The sequence below is a fragment of the Gymnoscopelus braueri genome, assembly GCF_963280865.1.
Source record: "Gymnoscopelus braueri genome assembly, chromosome: 10".
Lineage (NCBI taxonomy): Eukaryota > Metazoa > Chordata > Actinopteri > Myctophiformes > Myctophidae > Gymnoscopelus > Gymnoscopelus braueri.
The window spans coordinates 13,684,386-13,706,051 of record NC_137611.1 but is presented as its reverse complement, the minus strand read 5'-3'; the positions used below and the strand labels follow the sequence as shown (position 1 = coordinate 13,706,051).

Genomic DNA, 21,666 nt, shown 5'->3' with positions numbered 1-21,666 from the left:
CTTGGGCAAGACACTGAAACCCTAAGACCTGATTTATACAAAAATAGCCGATCTACAGGCTCACAACGCGTAGCATCGCGGACGCTTAGTGAGCTTGTAGATCGGCTACAGTATCTTCAATGTGTGAGACAGGACGCAACCACGAAAACCTTGAGGACCACTCGAAAACAAGATGCTGAATCTCAAGGGGCTTATCCTCCAGGGATTTTTTAAATAAATAAAATAAAGTATTAATCAGGCATAAGCCAGGTTGCCGTCGGTGTGAAAATGGGTGTGAATGGGTGAATGTAACACACCGCGTTTGGATAAAGGCACCATAGAAATGGAGAGCATTTTCCCATTCATCGACAGCGCTGCCCTTGGGTCCTGTCCAAATTCAAACTCATTTTCCCATTATCAATGTGTGAATGAAAAAGCAGTAATGTGAGAAGGAGCTCTCCATCGATACATCAGATTCCCATTTACACTCTCCTTGACCAGGAGCCGAAACTAATACAACGACGAGCCTCATTTGGCCTTGGAAGAAACGCCTTAGAAAGTGAAATATCAGGTGGAAAATGGGGAGGTAATGTGACGTGACAATTTAATGTATTGAAGAAGAAAAAATTACTTTGAATCGCAGTGGTCACGTTAAAATGAGAGAAGTTTGTGTTATTATGTGTGAATCTGTATGTTCCTGTTTTCTTTCAGTGTATATATATATATAAATGGTAAATAAATGGTGCATTTATATAGCGCCTTTATCCAAAGCACCTTACAATGTGCATTACATTCACCGACAGCGGAGGAAACGGGCAGTTTTCTTGCTCAAGGACTCTTCGACACGTTGCCAGGAAAAAGCTGGGGATCGCTGTGTGTGTGTGTGTGTGTGTGTGTGTGTGTGTGTGTGTGTGTGTGTGTGTGTGTGTGTGTGTGTGTGTGTGTGTGTGTGTGTGTGTGTGTGTGTGTGTGTGTGTGTGTGTGTGTGTGTGTGTGTGTGTGTGTGTCATAGTACTGTACATACAATACAGTCACATATTTTAGAACTTTTACTTATTTTGTGAAAGTGTAGTGCAAAATGCTCATTTTCTGGGTAAACCTTGGGTCACCCTCACACTGTTACACATACGTGCAAGTCCCCCAGTCCAACTGCAGTTTTTGTGGTTGTAACTAGTGTTTTTGGTCGGTGTAGCCGCCCCTATAAGTGGGGTTGGGACACCTCATTAGCTGTATTGTGATTGGCTCATTAGTACACCCCTAGCTGTACTGTGATTGGCTGACTCTACTGGCTGACTCTATTCAGCACTGTGATTGGCTAGCGAGACACATGATGACATTAATAACCTATAAATAGGATTATGCACTTCAAAAAATTCAATTATTTTTGAAGTGAGCTTCCATCACTATGATGACCACTGTGATGACCACACCGCCCACTTCACACTGGGTGTGATTTTTTAATTTGTGTTCCATTCTCAGGTGAAGTGCTGCAAGTACTGGCCCGATGACACTGAGATCTACAGAGACATCAAGGTGACACTGATAGAAACCCAACTGTTGTCGGAGTACGTCATCAGGACCTTTGCTGTGGAGAAGGTACATTCACCATAAACATTTTCAATGTTCTGTATTTTGGGCATGTCAGCATTATAGGTGAAAATAGCAACAATGCACAAGCTCACAACGGATCACATTGTGACGCGTTGTTGTGCTGTTCATCGTGTGACAAAGTATAATAGGGCTTAAGTGGTTAACTGCTTTATCTCGCTGAGCCTTGCTAGCGTGGGTGGCCCACTGGAGAGAAAGTCTGTCCCGTTAATCAAAAAGGTTCTCATAACAGCCCAATTTGTGTCATTAGCTATGTTATTATGTCCTTTCAGAATGGGCAAAACAATTCTGAGATTTACTGTATGAATAAAATACCGATGTCATATTTATGAGAGGTGGGACAGGTTGGTCTCGTAAACAAAAGGTCACAGATGGTCTCTGTAAAAGCCGTGGCTCCTGACAATGCGGGGAAATGTTTCAGGATCATACGAATGATAAACGGGATAGATATGCACCATAAGCAGGAAGACTGACCTATAGTGGTTATAGTCCTGTAACCGAATAATGTGTGTGACTACCGACAACCATCCATATTATTGTCGAACCCGAGCAAAAATACTGCTTCCATTGTGTGTTCAATACCTATCTTGCTCATTTTTGCTATTTTTGAAATAGGGCTGAAGTGGTTAAACTGAAAGGGAATTATCCTCTGGCTATTTGCATTCAGGCAACACATTTATTCAGAGACACTTACAATGAGAGCCAGTGGAACAAATTTCCATTCCTAGACGGCCAAACGTTACAAGCAACCAATAAGCATGGAGTGCAAGGGTCAGTGTCACCATGTCCAGATGGCAACCTTGGGGCTCGATGCTTGACGGAGTGGGCCTGTGGGCCTTGCCACAGAAATAACAGCTAGGGAGCCTTGAATACTCTGTGTTTACAATAGATAATTGAATCTTTGCTCAAGTCTAGAGTGCATTCAATCCGACCGTGTGTTTGCTGTATAGCACAGAACTCTCAACCTTCATCTGTACACTTTGTACAGAAGAAGTTAGACTTCATCGGTTTTCTTACCCTTCCTCTGCCTTTTTCCCTCTTTATCTATCTCTCTTATCGTGTGGAAACTGTCAACTCGGCCGTTCCGCAGAGAGGGGCACATGAGATTCGAGAGATCCGACAGTTCCACTTCACAGGCTGGCCGGATCACGGTGTACCCTACCACGCCACGGGCCTGCTGGGCTTCATTAGGAGAGTCAAGTCCAAAACCCTGACCAACGCCGGTCCCATGGTGGTACACTGCAGGTTGGCATGCACTCTCTGTCTTGCCCTCTGCGGGTACACTAACTGCATGGTCTGGTTTCATAGTGAGTTCTCTAGAAGTCAGACAGTGTCGGTTTGGAAAGTTTATGAAATAGTGATAACAACATAGAAAGGAAAAGAAAAAAGACCTGAGCTCGTCATTAAATCCAATTTTCATGCCACAGCAAACCTGATATTATTCCTTTGAGCTCTCGTACATGTCAGTTTTGAGGAAGTGTCTTTGTTTTGACAGATATCGATTGAACTACCCAAGGTCATACGAATAGTGCACCTGTCCTGAATCCTACTTTACGGAGAACTAACTTTTTTATGCATGTTCTACTTCAAATGTCAATTACCCCTAATAAAAAACAAAGGTTTCCATGTCCCTGGGGGCGTTTTCTAATCCATCTGATCTCTGTTGGGTTCCCTACAGTGCCGGGGCGGGCCGAACGGGCTGCTTCATCGTGATCGACATCATGCTGGACATGGCGGAGAGAGAGGGCGTTGTGGACATTTATAACTGTGTGCGAGAGCTACGCTCGCGGAGGGTCAACATGGTCCAAACAGAGGTATAGTATGATGCGACAGAGGTACAGTTTGATAAGACAGAGGTACAGTTTGATAAAACAGAGGTACAGTTTGATAAAACAGAGGTACAGTTTGATAAGACAGAGGTACAGTTTGATAAAACAGAGGTACAGTTTGATAAAACAGAGGTACAGTTTGATAAAACAGAGGTACAGTTTGATAAGATAGAGGTACAGTTTGATAAGACAGAGGTACAGTTTGATAAGATAGAGGTACAGTTTGATAAGACAGAGGTACAGTTTGATAAGATAGAGGTACAGTTTGATAAGACAGAGGTACAGTTTGATAAGACAGAGGTACAGTTTGATAAGACAGAGGTTCACTGAAGGGGTCATCCATTCTGACTTGTCTCCAGGTACGCTGGTTGGAAATATGCTCCATAGCCCAGACACACAGACACGCGTCCTTTCACAAATAAACACCAGATTGCACCAGGGAAGCCATTATTAGACCCACAGTCTTTTTTATGTTTAACACAGTGTATGCCACATTCCAATTTTTTTTTTATAATGACCGTTTCTTACAAAAGACTAAAAAAAGGAGCACACCCTAGCTATTTCGCAGGCTGCTGAGCTTGACGCACGGCAGAACTGGGACAATAGAAGTCATAATAAAGGCCTGTCAGAGTCTTGTTAAACGAGAGCATTTAGCTCACATCGACGGATGAAAAGAAAAAAACCCTCCCCTGCCCGTCCACTGCTGCCAACTTTAGACGGTGCGGGCTGCCGAAGGACTTTTTGCGCTTTTCTGAACACGGGCCATCTGGAGGCATCCGTAGTCCCACTGAATGCATCATTTCACCGTAATTCCTTTTAAATCACAGGCGCCATTGGACTTAATGGGCAAATGTTTCATCGTTGACGTGCGAACTGGGATTTGAGTAACTGGAGACCAAATGTTGTTCACCCTGAGTCACTCTCCTCTCCGAGTTCAGTGACCTTCAAAGTGTGCGCTCACACGCGCGCGCGTGTGTGTGTGTGTGTGTGTGTGTGTGTGTGTGTGTGTGTGTGTGTGTGAGAGTGAGAGTGTGCGTGTGTGTGTGTGTGTGTGTGTGTGTTTTTGCCCTCGCAGGTGTTCTAGCTAGCTGGCACAGCTCCTTGCCCTGCGGTCATACACTCCAGCACAGTCTGCAGACATGAAAAGCCTTGTTTAATTTTTTAACATAATATGTACTGTTTCATCGTTTCGTGCATTTCGTCCGATTTGACCGTTCAATACCCGGGGCACACAGCTGACCTGGGCAGGTATAGACTAGAGCCAGGTCAGACGTTCACACCGTACAGGCGAGGAGAACGGGCCTCATCTCACGGCCTGGCATAATGCCATCCGGCAAAAGCAGTGACCCCTGTGCCAAGTGTGCGGATTTTGGTCCAAAGTGACAAGGGAGCATCGTCGGAAAATGTCACTTCAGAATGGATATACATCAAGCCTAGAGCCGTCTGTCTGTCATCATGACATTAAGGCATGAATAGAAATGTCATCTTTACAGTGGAGAATTCCTCCGAGATCATGATGATGATGATGATGACTACAATGATGGTGATAAACGTGATGAAAATATTGGTAGTGGCAGCAAGAAAATTGAGAAGTAATTTGGTTTGACATGTGTACTATGACTAACACTTGTGAATAAATAGACATTTGGGAAACATTAGCTGGTCGTTGATGCACAGGGGTTCCAGTTAACCCTTTCAGCTGGTAGAATTCACACATACTCCACAGTCTACAGCAGCCAAAGCAGGACAAACTTGTAGCTACTAGTGGTCATTTGCACAGCAAGAGGAAGTGCAGCGCAGAGGTGTTTCAACTAGGAGTCGGACCCTTTAGAAAGGAGGGCAGAAAAGCAATGTGCGTGCACAAACATATTGGTCAGTTACTCATACAGCCCATAATACTGGAAATATTGCACAATATTGCAGCCATATTTGGGCATGTCGTTGTTATAAGTGAAAATTCTCAGAAATAACCTAGGCCTATATGGTTAATTTATGCATGTAATAAGATGGGTGTATGATGTGTATGACACTATTTTTGTATTGATTAGAAATTGATCATTCAAAATATGCTCCTCATTGACTTACATTGTACGGTGAAACAGCTCTCAAAGTCACTATTTTAGCACGTAAACAAAGGCAAACAAAGCTGATTCAGACGATATAGAACATCACAAAACCTGGTAGCGTTTTTTTTTATATAGAAATGTCAACTTCCTGTTGATTTTGCTATTTTTATTAGTAAGAAAACTAGGACTGGATCCGTGGATCCGGATATTCAAATGGTAAACATTTTTATTTAAAAAACAAACTGGGCACTTGTGATGTTCTATATTGTCTGAATCAGCTTTGTTTGTGTTGGTTTATGGAGCTAAAAGAGTGACTTTGAGAGAACTGTTTCACTGTACAATGCAAGTCAATGAGGAGCACATTTTGAATGATCAATGTCTAATCAATAGTAGCAACCATTTATTTCTTGCCCATCTTTGGAGTTACATCATGGCAAGGTAACTACACAACCCAGACCTCTACCAAGGTGATTAACTGAGGATGTTCAGCGTGTCTTGTTATATTCCTATTAACACATCCACTGCCAAGGGCTAATCTCATAATGTACTCACCAGTGCCAAGGTGTTTTTGTTGTTTTTTTGTTTTTTTCATGTCGCCATAGATCTTGTTAAAATCCTTAAGATTGAGCGCTACACGGTCTGTTTACATCCGCGAGATCTCCCTGTATCTCCCAGTGAAAACCACGTGTGAAACGGGGCATCCATGTTTGAGTTAGAGCGGATTACGTTAAACAGTGAAATGCGAGGAGAAAAAACTACAGGAAGAGAATTGAGTTTCAGTTTCGTCTGTAGAATGGGAGCGGGCGTGATCGTCAAAACCGGATCCCAAATAATTCTATTTCCTGTCATCAAACCGGAAACGGAAGTGGATCAAAAAAATTCCGAAAGTGCACCCGGACCGCGCATGCGCGAAAAGACCGCAGCCCGTAGGGCTACGGTCTCGGCGCTTAACAGTTGGATTTAACGGCCCGTAGGACTACGGTCTTGGCGGTTAATGTGTTAAGGATGTCATTTTTTTCCAGGAACAGTACGTGTTCATCCATGACGCCATCCTGGAGGCGTGCCTCTGCGGTGACACCACCATTCCAGCCAGTCAGCTTCGCTCGGTGTACTACGACATGAACCGACTGGACCCTCAGACCAACTCCAGCCCCATCAAAGAAGAGTTCAGGGTGTGTACAGTATGCCAGCCTTTTGCCCTCACCCGCGCACACACACACACACACACACACACACACACACACACACACACACACACACACACACACACACACTTTTTTTTCTCACAAGCTTTATACTTTGTTGAAATACTTAAAGGGATACTTCACTTTCACATAAAATAAACATTTAAAAAATATATTAAAAATAAATGAAAAAAGTAATGGAAAATTCATGGCCCCCTCACGCATTAGAGTGTCCTACTAATGTGTGAGGGGGCCTTTATTTTGCCATAACTTCTTTCATTTTTTTTTAATATATTTTTTAATGTTTATTTTATGTGAAAGTGAAGTATCCCTTTAACTTTAAAATGTAAGTCATTTGGGGCTCTGATGGGGCTAAAACCTCGCCCCACGTTGGAATTCTAAGTCAAGATAATGCCATAGATCACTGACCTCATAGATGACTGACGTCACAAGCTGACCATTACGAAGTCCGAGAGCCACATGGGAGCCACATGTTGATCCCCAGATCCCCGCCATTAGATTATTGAGCGAGTGAGTTGTACGACAATGTCTGCAATAAGCCCTCAAGATAAGTCACTCTGGATAAGGAGCACAATCGTCTCTGTCGGGTGGAAACCTCATACTGTAGGCTAAAACTTTTCAGGAAAACATGGAGATAAGAGGTTTCTGCCCGACACCAACGACATCTCAACGCCTCCCGTTTTTAACTGTTGTTTCTCCCTCTGCTTCCTGCGTTATATAGACTCTGAACATGGTGACCCCCACGCTGAGAGTGGAGGACTGCAGCATCGCCCTGCTGCCCAGGAACCACGAGAAGAACCGCTGTATGGACGTCCTGCCCCCCGACCGGTGCCTTCCCTTCCTCATCACCATAGACGGAGAGAGCTCCAACTACATCAACGCTGCCCTTATGGATGTAGGACTTTTTCTCTATTAGACTACTAGTCTATTAAGACCATTAACACCGGGAACGTATCTGTGTAACCACTTTAACCATTATTTTATACTTTGGGCTATTCAAAAATCACAGAGGCACATAGTGCCACTCTATCAGCTTGTAGATCTGCTATTTTTGACAAATTGTGAACATTTATGCAAATCTTTGAATATATATATATATTTAAGTCAACATTTTTAACTTAAATCTTTGCTTCTGGGGTGGTCCCTGGAACAACGTATTTTGAGATGGGGGTCCGCGGCCAAATACATATCATTTTGGGGGGGCCCTTGACATGAAAAGGTTTGAGAGCCACTTTTCAAAAAAACGTTAGGATTTGTAGAATCCCCGGAAGCAAAGATTTGAGTTACAAATGTTTGCTTAAAAACATTATATATGTTCAAAGATTTGCAAAAAAGAACATGATTTTTCTATAAATAGCAGATCTACAAGCTCATAGCGCGGCACTCGGTGCCTCGCTGAGCTTGTATATCTGCTATTTTTTTTATAGAAACGGGACAACTTTTGTATAGCACTTTTCAAAAACAAGTTTATAAAGTGCTTTACAGACACAACAACAAAAAAGTGCAAGTAAAAATATTTGCAATAGGAGCATAGAAGAGACATTGAAAAGATCTGAGAATAAAAGCAATAGTCTTGCTGTCTATTCATCAAAGCAGAGAAACATGAAGAAAAACTCTAGTTGAAAGCCATTTTTATGAGTTTTTTTTTTTAAATCGTTGTAAAAGGGGAGTATTGTGCACCTTGAAATAGTTGAAAGCAGGCTTGACAGTTTCAATTGTATTCTCCCTCCTTGAATTCCTTGATTTGTGAAACAGGCAGCTAGCTATTCATTCCTAAATGTCTGCGTGAGCATCCAGAAAAACACATATTTGGAAGTAGAGAACAAATAAACATGAATCATGTATGCCAACAGCTCGTGGCAAGGTCTACGAAACAAGCTCCTGGCTCAGCTGTGGTCCAGGTTTGGGGTCAGAAGGTAATGGAGACCGTAGACTGTGAGTCAGACAGACCACGGCACAGCTAAACCCCTCGGCCAGCCCGAGGCAAGCCGACAAGCGGCCAGAAGGCACATTAGACGCCCAGCGTCCTAATGTACTTCCCAAAAGACATGGAACCTCCATTAGAAAACAGCGCTCGGTAACAAACAGGTCAAATGATGGAGGTCATCTCTGAAACATCCTGAGGTTTATTCTCAGCAAGGCCAGCGGACTGAAATAGAAAATACATTACGTGCATTCAGCGGTGACTTTTAAATGTATTCTCTTGTTTTTTGAATGTCTGTCTGTCTGTCTGCATCTATCTTTCTCTCTCTCGCTCCTTCCCTCTATCTCTCTCTGGCTGTATATTATTCTCGGTGCTCCTCTCTCCAGCTCACTCTCTGAATGTGTCTCATTTCTTTCTTTTGTCCATCAGAGTTATAAGCAGCCCTCTGCGTTCATAGTGACGCAGCACCCGCTGCCGAACACGGTGAAGGACTTCTGGAGACTGGTCCTGGATTACCACTGCACCTCCATAGTCATGCTCAACGACGTCGACCCTGCGCAGGTAAACCCGACCTGGTATACACGCGTACGCACACATCCTGCACATACATACAGTACATCCAGTACATACGCACGCGGTTGGATTGGGACATGATATCTTTACCGGAAATGTAAGAATTCCAATTCTCGTGCCCACTGGACATATAGGATCCTTAAGCCTTCGTTTCGCACCAGTGTCGCGCGCCGAAAATAACCGATCTACAAGCTCACACCGTGTCGCATCATACAGTACAGTCCAAAGGCCACCAGCCCACCAATGGCAATGGCTTGCTGGGTAAAGAAACCCAGCCTCTGTACGCAATGCACACATGCACACTCCTAGACTACACATGCACATACAGTATACTATAATAAAAAAGAAAACCCTTCAGGTTCACCCTGATTTATTGCTACTTTGCCGACTTCTTGTCAACACAATATCCCTCAGGTAGGTTAATCTGACATGATAAGATGACGGAATTGTGTTATTTTAGTGAAGGCATTTTAAGAATAAAAGGCGCTTTGACAGGAATGGGACAAGTCCTTCGCTATTGTTGATTTTCGTCAGCCCTACCCACAGTCCCATGCCTATATTTCTGTGAGGACACTGATTGGGCCGGGCTGTTTTTGGCACGGATAATGATTTCCCCATGGCTTCGACACCAGATGGATAATAGAGCCCCCAAAATAAGATGCCACAAGGGGCAGCATTTTCCACATAAACTACGCACATAAATCGTACTACAGTATGTAATACATATATGGTGTGCGTGTATTGGTTTATGTGTGCACGTGCATGCACACCAACATACTTTCAAGCTGAGATAAGTGAACTACCATGCAACACACGCACATACACACGCACGTGCGCGTGCTCATGTACACACACACATACACACACACACACACACACACACATACACACACACACACACACACACACACACACACACACACACACACACACACACACACACACACACACACACACACACACAAACCCCCAGAGAGAAGAATATCCTAAGAAATGGCCTCCCAAACCGATAACATATTATGAAGTACTCCCTTTCATCAGAGCTCTGTATCTAATAAAGTCACACAAGGGCACAGTGTGTGAATTAGATTCAGGGGAAGGGGAAAAAAAGATTGCTTTGTGTGTTCCTGTATAAGTCCTTATTCCTGCACAGACAGACAGAGAGAGAGAGACAGAGAGAGACAGAGATGGGAGAGAAATAAGGAGCAGCAGTCTATATGTGGAATGAGTTACGAAGCCGTTGGAAGGAAGGAGGGAAGAGAGAGAGGAGTTGCCATGAAACGGCGTCAGACGGATAGGCAGGCCTGTGGAGGAGGAGGCGCTCCTGGTTTCTCAGCCTCAGGCTCTGTCATAACACCCAGGGATCAAAGCCTGAAGCCGGGCTGCTCTTCCCCACCAAATCCCCTTTCCCCCGGTGACTGTCTCGCTGACGTGACTGGCTGGCTGGCTGGCTGGCTGGCTGAATGGATAGATGGAGAGATGGATAGATGGATGGATGGATGAGCCTTTTCATTCAATATTCTCACTGTAGCCAGCCAAGGCAGCAGCACAGGTGGAGAGGGAGAGAGGGAGGTTATAGCAGGCGAGGGAGGTAGAGATTCACTCTCTCCTCCACCAGCATCTTTGTTTTGTTTTTGCTTTTTTTGTTTTGTTGCATCTGTGGAACTTGGCGATGGGCTCTCAAAGGAAGCGAGTGTTTGTGTGTGTGCAATGCATGCATTTGTTTACACATTGTGTGTGTGTGTGTGTGTGTGTGTGTGCACGAAAGTGTGCATGCATGCAGGTGTGGAGAGGGGCACGGCTAGAACCCCTGGGCCCCCTGCCACCTGGGCTACCGGGTCCCCTTACTCCCCTAACAATATTAGTTAAAGTGACACCTTAAAAAGTTGGGGTGCACCGATAGCAATTTTCTATGCATGCATGTATGAGTGCTTTATTTATGAGTACTCCCCGATACCGAGTACAAGCATTTTCAATAATATTGCAATTTCTTTGCAGTTTTTAAAATGCAACATGAGAGCATGTGACACGTATTTTTTTCCCCCATTCTGAATTCCGATAGATGTGTTTAATATCGCGTCAAATAAGAACTTGTTCCAAAAACAAACAAATGGGCACGGCGGTTTGACTCATATGGATATGAAGAATCAACTGATGGTGAGAAAACGCTACGTTACCTTCGCCGAATTAATTAAATTCTCGCCAGAATGTATCAATATATGAGTGACTGACTATTGTAAACGATACAGAGCCACCTCCTTGACAATATCGCCGAGACAATTTGTTTATTTTTGGACCACAATTCTTATATGAGACGAAGATGACCCAACGTTATTCTCCATAAAGAAATTACTTCCGTGACCCAGGGTATGAACGAGTGACGTCAGGACTTCGGTACTCTATTACAACAATGTTTTAACATTGTTGCAATTGTTACAACACCTGTTGCAACATTTAACCCCGCTGAGCAGGATTGGTCCCTTGAAGTAGCATGAAACATCCTGAAATGATTCTATCCAATCATTACTCGTGTGGTGTAGCAGTTGTTTAACAACCAAATAGCCAATTACAACGTGCCTGTCCCTCTGGGTTGCGGGATCTAAACAGCCACCGCCTCCCTCCTGGTTATGGGATCGATGTCACTCGCAAACACATCTCTGTGCAAGTTGTTTGTACTAGCGACAAGCGGCAAGATGCCACACGGTGCACCTTTTAAAAGACACAAGGAACTGGATGAAAAATGTTGTGTTCTTGCCATCGGCAAGCTTCGCCGATGCCCAGTATTTTAGCCTTGCCGTGTTCCAGGGCCCTCTTGTCTCGGCCCTCTGAATCATTCAGGGTCCGCTCCCTTACGGTGCCCCTGGCAGTGAAGTCTTGAGCCTGTCTGAGTCCATGTGTGCATACCGTATGTCCTTGCATGGCTGCACAGCAAAATCCAGGAGTGTTACTTAACACTCCGGATTGTGCTGCCGTGTGCGTGCTTGCTTGCTTACTTGCATTCCACAGAGGCAGCGTTAACTATGCGAGTATGTTGTTTCTGTGTATGGTTCACGTAACCTTCATTTCACTAGCCCTGCTCCTACACAGTATGTACCCCCCCCCCTCTCTCTCTCTCTCTCTCCATTAGTGTTGGTCTGATTTAACCAAATGAACCCTAGTGTCCCTATTCTGGGCATGTCATGTGTAGTAATAGGAAAACATTTGGCGAAAAACAGCTAATCTACAAGTTGCTTGTAAGAGCAGCTAATCTTGGCAAACAGATTTGGTGTAGATGGGAAAAAGGTAGGGGACCAAGAACACACCACCGGGGGACCCCATTCAACTAAGTATGTAGGGTTTTTACGGCTAACTTACGCTTTTCCAAAAAAGCTACTGTGCGACACATTGCTCTACAAACTCACTGACACTTTTTTTTCAGTTGAAAATGCGTAATTTTTGTCGAGCGGAGCGTGGCATGACACTTAATGTTGCCTTTAGCGTCCTGTGATGTGTGACTGTGCTCTGCAGGTGGATGTTTTTAACTGGGTTTGTCCTCCTGAGGCGAGCAGGAAACGGGGGAGATTTTTCAACGCTCTTAGGAGAGGGTCCCTGGGGCTTGCCGCTCTCCCTGCACTGTTTCAAAGCTTTTGCCAAAGCAAAGTCAATAATACACCAAGGGCATGAGTGAGAGCTTTTTAAAAAGCCGCTTTTGATCACACAGTCTTTCACATAGACTGATTTTCCCCAGGACTGAAATAAAAGCGGAGAAAAAACGAAATATCTGATTTATGTTTGAAAACTAAGAGCAGCCAAGGATTTTTGACCAAACATTTCTCTGTTTGACATTCTGGGAAGACAAAACAAAGGGGCTCCTTCAATTAGCAAAAGTCTCTCATTCTTACAGTATGTGTTGGTTTTGAAGTGTGTTCAAACGTAAGAAAAAAAAAAGATACTGCTTTTCCTTCCATATCATAGATCAATGCTTGACATTGAATTCAGAGTCAGCCTCTCCATCTCAAGCACTTTACTGCTCTTTCCTGACCCTGAATAAAATATAGACGGTGTCTTTGAATCCCCCAAATGCTCTTAAGTAATGATCTTAAAGAGATGAAACCCTTGTCACTGGTTTCAGTTGAACTGTGAAAATGTTTGGTAGAAGGAATCCCAACTAGCGGATCAACTTACCTCCTCTCTGTTTTTTTTTGTCTTTTTTCCTCTCCATCTCTCTCCTTTTTTCTCTCGCTCCCTGTGTGTCTGTGTCTTTGTGTATATGTGTGAATATGTACGTGCGTACCCGTGTACGTGTGTGTGTGTGCGTGCGTGCGTGTGTGTGTACTGTATGTATGTATGTTTGTGTCCGTGCCTGTTCGTTTTAGTTGTGTCCACAGTACTGGCCGGAGAACGGCGTCCACCGCCACGGACCCATCCAGGTGGAGTTTGTCTCGGCCGACCTGGAGGAGGACATCATCAGCAGAATATTCCGCATCTACAACGCTGCTCGGGTATGTTCCACGCGCCGACAGAGATTTCACGCTGTTTATTAGATTACACAGTTGTTATTTTTAACCACTTTCACCCTGGTGTCCTTAATTTGGGCATGTTATTGACAAAAACAAATGTTAAAAATTTACGAAAATGTCACAAAAAAAACACAATTCCAAACATTTAATATATTAAAAAAAAACTAAAATAGCCCATAACGTATTGCATCGCAATGTGTTGTGAGCTTGCAGACCGACTATTTTTGCTGTGTGACACCATCGTATGACTGAAAGATAAAATAGGTGCTTAAGTGGTTTAATTTGTGACATTGTAGGTCCTAATCCATCACATACCTCAGTTGCATGTCATGGCCTCTCCTAGCATTCACTCTCCATTGTCCTGCACACTGCAAAGTTAAAATTCCCTTCACATGGATGTGGAGTTTATTAATAGGCTACATCAAAGCCCTCTTTCATGACTTTGTGAGCCCAGCAGCTATGGTGAGGAAGGGTCATTCTATTCCTGATATGGTCCATCCATCCATCCATTTCACAATGGATGGACAAAAGTATTACTGTCCAAGTCTCAGCCGAGTTCTTACAGAAATGTAACCTGTAACTTCAAACGTTACAGGTTACATTTCTGTAAGAACTCGTTACGGGCTATTGGAGACTGAATTCACCCCTCTGAAAAATTTATGAACTCGTCTGAACTGAGTTAAACCGAGCGAATGGTATTGTAGGTTCCTCTAACCCGGTGGGTTTCAATCTTTTTGTGCCCAAGGCTCACCAAAGGGCAAGTGAAAATCTCAAGGCACACACTCATAGTTGTGCAAAACAGCCTCTATAACACGTGTTATCCTCCTTAGCAATCTGTAAATATATTTTTCAATTTGCTGAAAAGTTGACAAACAACTGTATTACTATTCATTAACAAAATAATTATGTAATTTATTTGAAAATTTGTAAAAATGACTACTGCATATTAACACATTCCATGCCAGAGTTTAATCTCATAATGTACTCACCAGTGCCAGCGTTTTATTGTTGTTTTTTAGTTTTTTTCATGTCGCCACAGACCTCGCTAAATAAGTTAAAAGTGCGCGTTCATTTGGTTCTAAACACACAGCGGATCCGTGAGAAACAACCAGCGAAAACAGTTTCCAAATCCGTGCCGCCATCTTGAAGCTACAGCCGACCAACGGTAAACAGTGATCAGCGAGGAGAAAAACAACAACCAGAGAAAATCGAGTTTTAAACAGGATCCCAGACAGGAAGCGGATACGATCGAAAAAACCGGAACCCGAATAATTCCGTTTCCGACCGGAAACCGGAAACGGAAATGGATCAAAAAAATTCGGAAAGTGCACCTGGGGCACTTAACATGGGAATCGGCGGTTCGCGTAGATCTACGCGACTGGCACGCTGCGGCTTTAAATAGGTTCGCGTAGATCTACGCGACTGGCATGCAATGTGTTAAAGTATTGGGAAATGAGTGCGCACAAAGTACTTATTTAGTAAACTAAAAGATGATTCATAACTGTTTGTATAGTTGTATAAATTGCAATAATAATGTGGGGTTGTCACAAAACCCCAAGGCACCCCTGGGAACCCCGTCTCAACCAACTTCCCTGAAAAGCATGAATGTGGCCTCATTTCAAATCCCGCCAATCGCAGTTGAAAGGTTGTGCCCTGAGGCAGCCGTAGCTGCTTTAAGCGCCTTAACCTCAGCAGACTGAGCTGGCGTAAGTTTATCAACAGTATAAATCACACCTCAAACTGACCACCAAAACGAAACAACGAATACAAATCTGGAATCGTTGGCCCCGCAGGGGCATCAGGATAGTCCATTGAAATGAAATGAAATACAGAGGGTCTGCTTAGAATTCTGTGCCCTGTGATGACATGCAGTATCCCACCCACCGGACCCCCAACTGTTCATCATCCAATAATAAAATCTATAAACTGTGGTTGACCCGAGCAATATATATCGGTCTGCCCGATATATCAACCATTATTTGACTTTTTTGATGACTTTTAATTATGAGGCCGAGTTGTGTCCCGGTTTTTAACCACTTTCAACCTGGCATCCCTATTTGGACAATATAATGTCAAAATGTCACAATGCGTCGCGATGGGATGTGTTGAGAGCTTGTAGATTCATTGGCTATTTTTGAAGAGTAGTTGTTAAATAAATAAAAAATAATCAGTTTATGTGTGTATTCTGTGTAGTTCATATTTCATATCAAAATTTTTCAAATTGATTAAAAAATGTTGCACTTTTTGACAAAATATCGTCCAAAACATTGGTGATCGGTGGTCTAGGACTCTATGGGGATCGGCATCGAACCAAAAACCTGGCACAGGCTCTAAACTGTGTAGTCCATTTGAGGGCCTTCTGTCGACGCAGAACCATCTCAATTTTCCTCCCCTCCCTTATTCTGTGAGATGAAATATAAGATATTAAGCCTGTTAAGTGAAGCGCAGCACTATATCAAACCAGATCATCGACAAGTGTTATTGATAGTTGGCGTGTCTGCGTGATGAATAGACAGAGTCTGTATCTTTGATTGCCTGTCTGTCCGTCCCTGGGACTAACAGTAGTCATCTATCAAGCTGTCGATCAGCACCCATCTATCAACTCAACGCATCTCTGCAATTACTTGTTGCTGTTATCTCTCTCTTGTCCTGCTTGTTGTCACCATGTCGGGCTTAGTCCTGTATCTGTGTGTTTGCATGCGTGTGCGTGTGCGCGTGCGTGTGCGTGTGTGCATGTGCGTGTTTGTAATTAAAGGCACATGTCACCAAGACTCACACCAATCTCACATCGCCCGAAACAGCACAGCACCTTTCCAGACAACCCTCCTAGCAAAAAAAAAAATTCTCCGTTGCATTAAAGCTACTGTACAGACATTTTTGAGAACTTTCTGTGTTATAGACTACGTTAATACAATATAATTAGCTCATCTGCAGTGGTTGGAGGCGGTCTCCCTACTCCTTCACTGAGGAATTTAGACCCCGGTGTCAGGTATAGACGAATCCACAGGCGCGCTGCCTGTAGCTGCCTGTAGGCGGCCATTGCTGCGGTGTCGCGTCCGCGGAGCGTTGACACCGCAGCAATGGCTGCGCCCAGGGCAGCGCTCCGTGGATTCGTGTATAGGACACCTGGTTGACAAGTAGTACGGCCTGAAGCTCATCAGTGTAATAACTGTATATCCACTAGCCAAGTGTTTTGTCTGTCATGAGGGAGATGCGGGTTCAAAACCCATGTGTCACAGTTAACTCTTTCACTGCCAGACTTATTTCTGGCTGCGTTTGCCCACTGCCAGCAATTTTCGTTTTTTTTTCTCCTTTCAACTGGTCACAGAAAATGTATATAAAATATTGACATAGTGTATCTGCTATTTATTTTTTTTGAATAGCCAAATAAATCTAAAATGACACAGATGTGTTCCCGGTCTTAATGGATTAAATGGATAAGTAGCCATGGGCCCAAACCTGCACTGGCAGATGCTTCTGGGAACATACTGTATAGATTTCACCTCAATAAGATGCGTTACACTAAACCAGTGGTTCTCAAACTTTTATGGATCAGGGCCCACTTGAAAATGTCTTAAGTGTTCACATCCCACCCATCTGACCACTTAACACGGCAGCCATTCGGCGGGTTAAGTGGCCGCCTGATGGATATTTTCTTTTCCACAGTATTATTATTACTAGACCATACCTGGTGAAGTGCGCAGGCGAAAGTAGTTGCAAACGTGGGGCTATTGCGCTTCTCCTGTCGCGCGTCCCCCCCACGCGTCCCGTCGTTTAAAATGCTAATAAACAGCTGAGATTTGATGAAATTGAGAAATGGGTCGCAGTTGCATTCAGATCGTAATGGTCAATGGCTGTGTGCAAATTCAGATCAATTGCTCCAGCCAGTGAGGAGAACCGGGCACACAGTTTTGCTCTCACGGTCGACTACAGAGGTTTGTCAAATTATAGGATTGTTTTAAATAAGGTTATGATCAGTACAATCTTAGTGTTTTGCCAATTATGTGGGGGTCTATACTTACAATATCCTGGACTAAACATTAACAAAATCTCTCTCTCTCTCTCTCTCTCTCTCTCTCTCTCTCTCTCTCTCTCTCTCTCTCTCTCTCTCTCTCTCTCTCTCTCTCTCTCTCTCTCTCTCTCTCTCTCTCCCTCTCCCTCTCCCTCTCCCTCTCCCTCTCCCTCTCTCTCCCTCTCCCTCTCCCTCTCTCTCCCTCTTCCAGCCTCAGGATGGCTACCGGATGGTGCAGCAGTTCCAGTTCTTGGGCTGGCCCATGTACAGGGACACGCCCATGTCCAAGCGCTCCTTCCTGAAGCTCATCAGACAGGTGGACAAGTGGCAGGAGGAGTACGACGGCGGGGAAGGACGCACCGTGGTTCACTGTCTGTACGTTTACACACACACGCACGCACGCACACACACACACACACACACACACACACACACACACACACACACACACACACACACACACACACACACACACACACACACACACACACTACACTACCATCATCTGCTGTCACGCCGAGCGTCCCACTGGCATCCATTGTATTTTACACACAGTAAAATCCTCAGGCGGGGGGAACATAGATTTATAACAGATCTAGCTTATAGATCTGCTATTTTTGGCGAAGAGATGTGTCCAAGTACAGAACCAACTCAGGTCCAGTTTGATAAAAGTCCAGAGGGTTATCAGTGGATAACTCCAAAAGTGTACCAATGTAACCACATTTGGTAAACTTTGTACACTTTTAAATGATCACTGAGGATTTTACTGTGCAGTAACCCTCTAAATTTGGGTGAGTTCACACCAGACGTGACCTTTTTTTTTTTTAGCAACGCGATTCAGTCAGTGTAAAGACACAACATCAAGAAAATATTTTTTTGTCAAGAGCCACGCAATGAAAAGTGTGACCCCGGGCGCTCAACCAACAGTGACTTTCTCACTGTGTGCTGCCAATTCGCAGTCGCCAAAGCACTCGCACCGAAACCGACAGCAGTGGCGTGGATTCCTTGTCGCCGAGTCCAGCTTTATATTTGATGAAGTGGACCGCTGAGGAGATAGTGTGGAAGTGATCTATGAACGCGCGGCAACAGACTGATCTGCCTCCCGCGATTTCATGCGACGTGCTTATTTTTATCGCACCCTGTCCTGTGTGAATGTACCGTGACACTTTCACTCCAAGCTCTCCGTTGTGTTCCAACTGTCTGTCTGTCTGTCTGTCTGTCTGTCAGTTACTGTGAAACAAACAGCGTAGCATACTGTCTGTCAGTTATACTGAAACCAATGCCATAGCGCACTGGGCTGTGTGAGTAACCACACTCCCCCAACACTCAGTCCCAACATCATGACTTCTGTCTGCACGTCTCCCAAAATGTCCATGATGGAAACTCCACACAGCAGATCCGCTGTCTGCAAGTTACTCACAAACTCACTTTGAGTGCTCAAGATGCTCTACCCCAATCCACGAGCATGCTGATGGGAATTATTAAAGAAGAAACATCCCCACCTAGTGGCTCAGAAAGTGTACTACATCACAGGAGTGGATTTTTTCATTCACATTTGCCTTTACTCTGTTTTATACGGAGGCTAGCCGTCTATAAGAGGGTCTGTCTTTGTGTCTGTGTGTTTGTCTCGCAAACCACCGGCCCTATCAGTGCCAAATTGCTTGTGCTGCACTGCCAGTAGGCTAACTTAGTACTTCCACTAATGTGTTTTCACGTAATTATGTTTTATACTATTTAACTTAGATTTTTATAATGGAAGTCTATCTATTCAGTTTGTCTTTTTTCCCCCCTTCTTTTTCACACCTATTTTTCTAGGACGCAGCTTTAATTATAATTAAAACTTAGGGCAGCTAGAATTGATTCCTAGTTGTACGCCAGCTCTCTGTCTGCAGTTGTTTAGCGCAGTAGAAAATCCTCAGTCTACCCACTCAGCACTAACACTTGGCTGGTTGCGTGATGCTGTGTAACCACAGGAACGGCGGGGGGCGCAGCGGGACGTTCTGTGCCATCAGCATCGTGTGTGAGATGCTGCAGCACCAGCGCTCTGTGGACGTGTTCCACGCCGTCAAGACGCTGAGGAACAACAAACCCAACATGGTCGACCTACTGGTGAGCTTCTTTTTTTTCCTCTTTTTTTTTTACATTTTTGATCTACAAGCTCACAAAACGTTGCAATTTGCTCCTTACATCCAACTAGCAATAGAGAGAAATTGGGCCTCTTCTTACTTCCTTCACAGGTGTTACCAATGGTACTAATGAAGGCTCTGTTCCATTATGATCAAACCGAGTCAGGGTGCTGATATTGTGCATGTTGGCTCACCGGACACACTCTGCTACACCAGTTGGTCTTAAAGTGTGGTCCGGGGACCCTCATGGTTCATATGAGGGGGTTCATATGGCCCCTTAAAAGGTGTGTAACTCTGAGAGTGTACAAATGGAACCAAATGGACCCGTAAGGGTCCATTTGGTTCCATTTGTACACTCTCAGAGTTATGGGGGTCCTTGAAATTGAAAGGTTTGAGAACCACTGCGCTACATGAAATAGAACAAAGCCTTCATTAGTATCATTGGTAAAACCTGTGAGGAAGTAAGGAAGACGCCCAATTTCTTTCCAATATGGCTGCTGTGCATAGAGCCTATTTGCCAGAGGGGTGGCACTAAAGGAAAGGCCATGGGGGTCACCAATATCAGTACGGTTTATCCAGGAATCTGCCAATTAGATTATGAGATTTTTCTGTGTGAAATGGTGTAGTTGAATTTGATATTTTGACCTGAGGGTGGCGCTAGGGGATATGTCATGGTGTCACTCAAATAGTAGGGGCTCAACTTCCAGGGAGCGTGAATGCACACGGCAATTTGTTTGCCAGTAGATTTTGTGATAACTTGCGTGCAAGTGGAAGGTTTGGTCTAAAGATGGCGCTAGAGCAAAGGCTATGGGGTCACCAAAATGACATGACGGTCCGTCCATTTGTTTTTGAGATCCAATCCAATCCACTTTATTTGTATAGCACATTTTAAACTAAAGGTTTCCAAAGTGCTGCACAGAAAATCAACAACCAAATACACTGGGTAAGCTAAAACACACAGCAAAATAAGAAACAAAATAAACAACAAAAGGAGACACATCACTGAAAAAATACAAGACGCAGCAGCGTCAGCAGACAGCGAAACAAAACATAGACCATAGAAACTCTCAAACGGGATCGAAAGCCAAGGTATAAAGGTGGGACTTAAGGCGAGATTTAAAAGTCTCGATTGTGGGGGGGCCAGTTTGATATGGGGGGGGGGGGGGGGGCGCGCATTCCGTAATGTGGGGGCTACGACTGAGATGTGTTGTTTGAGACCAAGGCAGTGAAGTGAAGTAGATGGACTGACCGGCCAATAGCCATCCTTAAAGCCCTGCTGACAGCGGGGCTAAAAGCTTCAAATACCATCAGATGGCAGTCTGATCAGCTATTAGCCTACATTGTCCACTGAGGGCTGCGTTCACAGTTCTCAGTCTTCTACTTGGTCGACCAGTCTCCAGAAATCCATTGATTTTCTATGGAGCTGAGCCGCCAGTCGATGTTGCACGGGTGACTGGCCCACGAAAAAAGTTGGCCGCTTTTCTTTTTAACTTTTTTGGTGGGCATTGCACATCAGAACAACAGCCAATCAGACTTTGTGTATGCCTCACCACGTCCCTATCGACATTACAGTTCTGTGGATAACAGTTGCACGTATTGGCAGTGACCAGAATGGAGGACAAATCTTCTAACAAAGGTACACCTGGGCTGGAACCTTTTTAACACTGCCCACAGTCACCGAGGGTTCAGCGACTTGTCAACCAAATTAATGGCTGTGAATGGAGCATTAGGTGCTTTACACATACCAATGATTTTCCTTGAAGAATTTGTCCTGTACTTTGGTACTAAAGTCAATACGAACGCCACAGTTTCGTGAGCCAGACGATCAGAGATCTCCGCCTACAA

The 21,666-nt window shown here is 44.2% G+C and overlaps 1 protein-coding gene across 1 annotated transcript in view; it reads left to right on the top strand.

Moving 5' to 3' along the window:
- The window catches only part of LOC308094424 (receptor-type tyrosine-protein phosphatase mu), a 240,057-nt gene that overhangs the window by 216,391 nt on the left and 2,000 nt on the right, over window positions 1-21,666 (top strand). The window contains 9 exon segments of the mRNA XM_080441069.1: window positions 1,459-1,575; window positions 2,678-2,832; window positions 3,266-3,401; window positions 6,505-6,654; window positions 7,409-7,582; window positions 9,041-9,172; window positions 13,540-13,665; window positions 17,907-18,070; window positions 19,669-19,804. Coding sequence (XP_080297195.1) covers window positions 1,459-1,575; window positions 2,678-2,832; window positions 3,266-3,401; window positions 6,505-6,654; window positions 7,409-7,582; window positions 9,041-9,172; window positions 13,540-13,665; window positions 17,907-18,070; window positions 19,669-19,804 — 1,290 coding nt within the window.